The following is a 4,086-nucleotide window of genomic DNA, read 5'->3' on the forward strand; positions in this document are numbered from 1 at the left end:
GTGCAAAAGACACAGATAAAACCCATATTTCTGGTTTTGCTGTATATACCTTGACAACGTATACAGTAGACCAACACAGACACCAAGCATGGATGCTGAAAGGGGGTTTGAATGCAGGCAGGTCAGTGATTTAATATCAAAACATGACACGTGGGAAAATCTCATGAAAGGGAATAGGATTTTATTTTTTCTATATAATGGCACCAGGCAATACACCACCCTAGGCAGAAATGTAATTTACAGTCTACCATCATTAAATTATTCACATCCAACACTCCTATTCACTAGTGGTTAGTTGACGTGTGAGTGGTTTCTAGATGTGCTGATGAGAAGCAAAATGAGTGTAGTTATTAGCCATGCTAATTCAGCTGCACAGTGCACAGATGCTGACAGAGTAGAGCTGAGGCTCATGCAAGTGAATGAGACAGTTCTGGTGCTGTAGAGCTGAGCCTGAAATGTTGAGAAAATGGCCACCGTACAGAAGTTTAAACCTCCTAATTAGATTGTGCATCGTACATTGCTTTTCCTGTAGCACCACCATCAGTATAATCTTTATACTCTTGCCCACTAGTGGTAAGAATCTAACAAAAGGCACTAAACATTTTTGATTACTGGTGTGTAATGACGAGCATCACAGCCTCATGAGGCCGCTAGTCTGATAAATAAACTTTGGTTTTCTTTTTTCTCACAGTGCATCTAAAATCATAACACAATCAATAATAAATTCCTAGTACCATGATGGTTTTTATGCACACAAACGATACCAAACCAGTATACCAACAGTATTAAGATGGCAAATGTTTTCACAGAAAATAAATAGTTCACCAAGTCAAGTTGTGAGGGAAAATGCAGGTGTTGAAGAGTACTTGCATATAGCACATAAAAAGTGCCCCAATTTCTGCTTATAATGACACAATAAAACAAACACATCGACAGACACAACACTAATAAAGTAAGTTAGTTTACCAAGTCTTGTTTCACAAACATAAATTAAGACAAGAGATTCCATTTAGGGGTTGGTTTAATCCACGTCCATGAAACTGTCTTATTGGATTTCATAGTTTTGAAATGTGAAGCGTTGAGCACTAATCATTGTGTAAGACAAACACAACATATGAGTAACTCTCGTGCGGTGAATAATATATTTGAGTTGTTGTAAATAGTGGCTTTAAATGATTTTGATTGTACTCTAATCTGCATTTATGTGGCTCCAACTGATGCCATTTATCCATTGCTACACTGTCCATAGTGCATAAACAAAAAGTGGCTGATAGCAGGACCATGTCAGTTGTTTATCTACTTCTGTGTGACTGTAAGGCCTCATTAAGGTGCTTCCATTCAGAACTTGCTCCGGGGCGGCAGTGCCCCTGCTTTCACCAGCACAGCTGAGAGCAGGTCTGCAGGTCCCGAGGGATGGGGCACAGCAGTGGCTGTGGGATCTCCATGTTTGTTGTCAGAGCCGATAGGTGTGGGAACCTTCCCTCTATTTAGCGTGGACTTGCCAGCCCCACTGCCACCTCCTGCACTGGTCTTGCTGTTCTCCGCTGTGGGGATGACTGTGCCCAGGTGGGGGTTTCCCACCACAGGAGTCCCAGTGTGCTCCATGCTGGTCTGACAGCAGCACAGCAGCCTGAAGAAAGCCGCTCTCATCTCCCTGCTGGACAGAGTGTATATCAAAGGGTTCAGGGCAGAGTTGAGCACAGCCAGGGCTATGAACCAGTCCACCTGGTAGAGCACAGGGCACTTATCTGGGCTACAGCCAACGTCCAGCAGCAACAGGAGGAAAAGGGGGGTCCAGCACATGACAAACACTCCAAGAACAATAACCACTGTCCGCAGCAGGGCCAGTGAGCGCTCTGAAGGCCGGCTGCTCACCCTGCGGCCGCTAGAGGTCACCAGGCGGTAGATCCGGATGTAGAGGATGATGATGGCCACCAACAGGGCGCTGAACACACTGATGCAGAAGGCCACATAACTCTTAGCATACAGCGGCAGCACTGTGGAGCAGGATGCCTTATTGTCCAGGCAGTTCCAGCCCAGGCTGGGCAGGGCACTGAGCAGCACTGACACAAGCCAGCAGGCCGCCAGTAGTCCTAGAAGTCTCCCCCGACCTGCTGTCTCGCACGGACGCAGACGCACCATAGTCATGTGCCTCTCAATCCCAATGGCCAGGAGGCTGAACGTGGATGCGCTGAGGGCCACAAACATGCTCCCTTCTCTGGCCAGCCACTGCACCGGTGTCAGGAAGAAGGTGTTGCGTCCTGAGGTGAAGATGTTGACCACGTAGGCCACACCAGCCAGCAGGTCTGACAGAGCCAGGTTTCCAATGAGGAAGTACATACGGCTGTGGAAGCGCTTGTTCCTCCAGAGAGCGAGCAGGACCGTGACGTTCTCCAGAACAATCAGCACGCAGATGAAGAGCAGTACAGCCATCTTACAGGCCCCGCTGCTGCGAGGCCGGTCCCACTTCCCTGAGTGGTTGTAGTGGCTGACAATGACAGTGTTCATCCCCTCCTCCAGTATGTTCCCCATGCTGCCTGCCCTTCCTGGCCTTCCTTGGTCACACAGCAGAGGGCGCCACAGCACTGGACACAGCAGAGGGAGCTGGCATCTTAGAGCCTCCTGAAGGACCTGCCAATCAAAGGCAGTTAAAAGTTATATTCAATACTTTAAAGTCACAAAAGTTACATTCAACATCGTTCTGATGATTTATGTAAAGAAAGAAATTTCCAAAAGGCCTCTAAGAAATTAAAGACATTTAAACATAAAATGTAGCAAATGTTACATAAATACAAAAAATTTATATATCTACTAAATATTAACCAGGAAATGAATTACTGAGATTCAAAATCTCTCACAAAAGTGTTCAGGCAAAGATAGAAAATGACATATAACACAGACACAGACACAGACAAAATCTTATAAAAAATAGAAATAGAAAAAGAAGAACCTGTAGATTAGGATATTACAACTTCTTGTTTTCTTTATTAGCCCCTATTACTGAGCACACAGTTCTGGCAGTTACTGATGTTCATAAATCCTGACATACATATTGTGATTGCTGACCAAATAAATTCCTATGATTAGGCTAAAGTAAAATAAATAAATAAATAATCTGGAAATTATAGGGTAGGCTACATGTAATCCGGAGGTTGGATGAGCAGGTTTTTCCTTCTTTATTCAACTCAGTCCCATCTATCCCTGATTAATATTGCACGCACAAAATAACGTGGGCTATTCTCATTTATCAAGATACAAATTGTTGGCGACGTTTTAACAGTTGAAGCAAGATTGGAGATCTGTTCCACTTTAATATTTTGGGAAAAGTCGCTCAAAGTTAAAGGATTTGTAAATTTATATTGACCTACAGTACTCAGACATTATTATGCTTTACCACAGCTCCATTACCTTATCGTACCTGTTGGAGGTCTCATGTAAACATCCCGATGTTGTGACGAGGTTTGCTTTTATTTGGAAAGTATTTTTTTCTCCTCTGCGTAACGACGCGCTCGTTAAAAATTGGTTATCGCCAAAAATGGGTTATCTTCGATACGAAGTCAAAATACCAAGTTTTGTCCTCGCCCGCATAAAAGTTTCCAAGTATTTTACTCCAACCATCCACTTCGTGTTGCGTCCTGAACTTCATCAGTCTCCACACTGACTCCCCCTCAGCTCCGACGTGCCGCTCTCACCCCTCCCAGCTCATGGGGCGGGCTCTTCCTTTACCTCTCCATTTATTTCTCATGAATTATGAGTCAGAGAGGTCAGAGCCACGCGTGTCGCTGTGCCAGACGCTGAAATGTTGTACAGATGCGTGACTTTATGTTTGTTATGCAGCTTTGGAACTTCAAACAAGCAGCTAGTTTGGGTTTGATTTATTCTTTTTCTTTTTTAAGTGTAAGGAGTTGTGTTTTTGTTCGAGAGCAGCTTACTGTTTCAGACACCTAATTTGTCTATTTCAGTGTGTCATAAAATTGCTGTACTTACATGTACCAACACGTGACAGTGTTTTCCCTGTAGGCCTTATGTGCTCCCTAGTCGTGTCATCCTCTAATTGATAGTACCCCACTGTTCTGCTTTGGTTGC

General features: G+C 44.2%; 1 protein-coding gene across 2 annotated transcripts; it reads right to left on the minus strand.

The window, feature by feature from the left end:
• Nucleotides 1–474: 474 nt before the first annotated feature.
• s1pr3a (sphingosine-1-phosphate receptor 3a) lies at nucleotides 475–3,641 on the minus strand. Of its 2 annotated transcripts, none has more exons than XM_083940280.1 (2): nucleotides 3,419–3,641; nucleotides 475–2,631 (listed from the first exon to the last, which is right to left on the minus strand). In XM_083940280.1, the coding sequence occupies exon 2, from the start codon at nucleotides 2,530–2,532 to the stop codon at nucleotides 1,339–1,341; it is 1,194 nt and encodes a 397-aa protein (XP_083796406.1). In that variant the 5' UTR covers nucleotides 2,533–2,631; nucleotides 3,419–3,641; the 3' UTR covers nucleotides 475–1,338. The 2 variants fall into 2 exon arrangements, with proteins under 2 accessions (XP_083796406.1, XP_083796405.1); XM_083940279.1 differs by having other exon boundaries at nucleotides 3,409–3,641.
• Between the last annotated feature and the right edge of the window lie 445 nt (nucleotides 3,642–4,086).

This window comes from Echiichthys vipera (assembly GCF_963691815.1).
Source record: "Echiichthys vipera genome assembly, chromosome: 3".
NCBI classification, from domain to species: Eukaryota; Metazoa; Chordata; class Actinopteri; order Perciformes; family Trachinidae; genus Echiichthys; species Echiichthys vipera.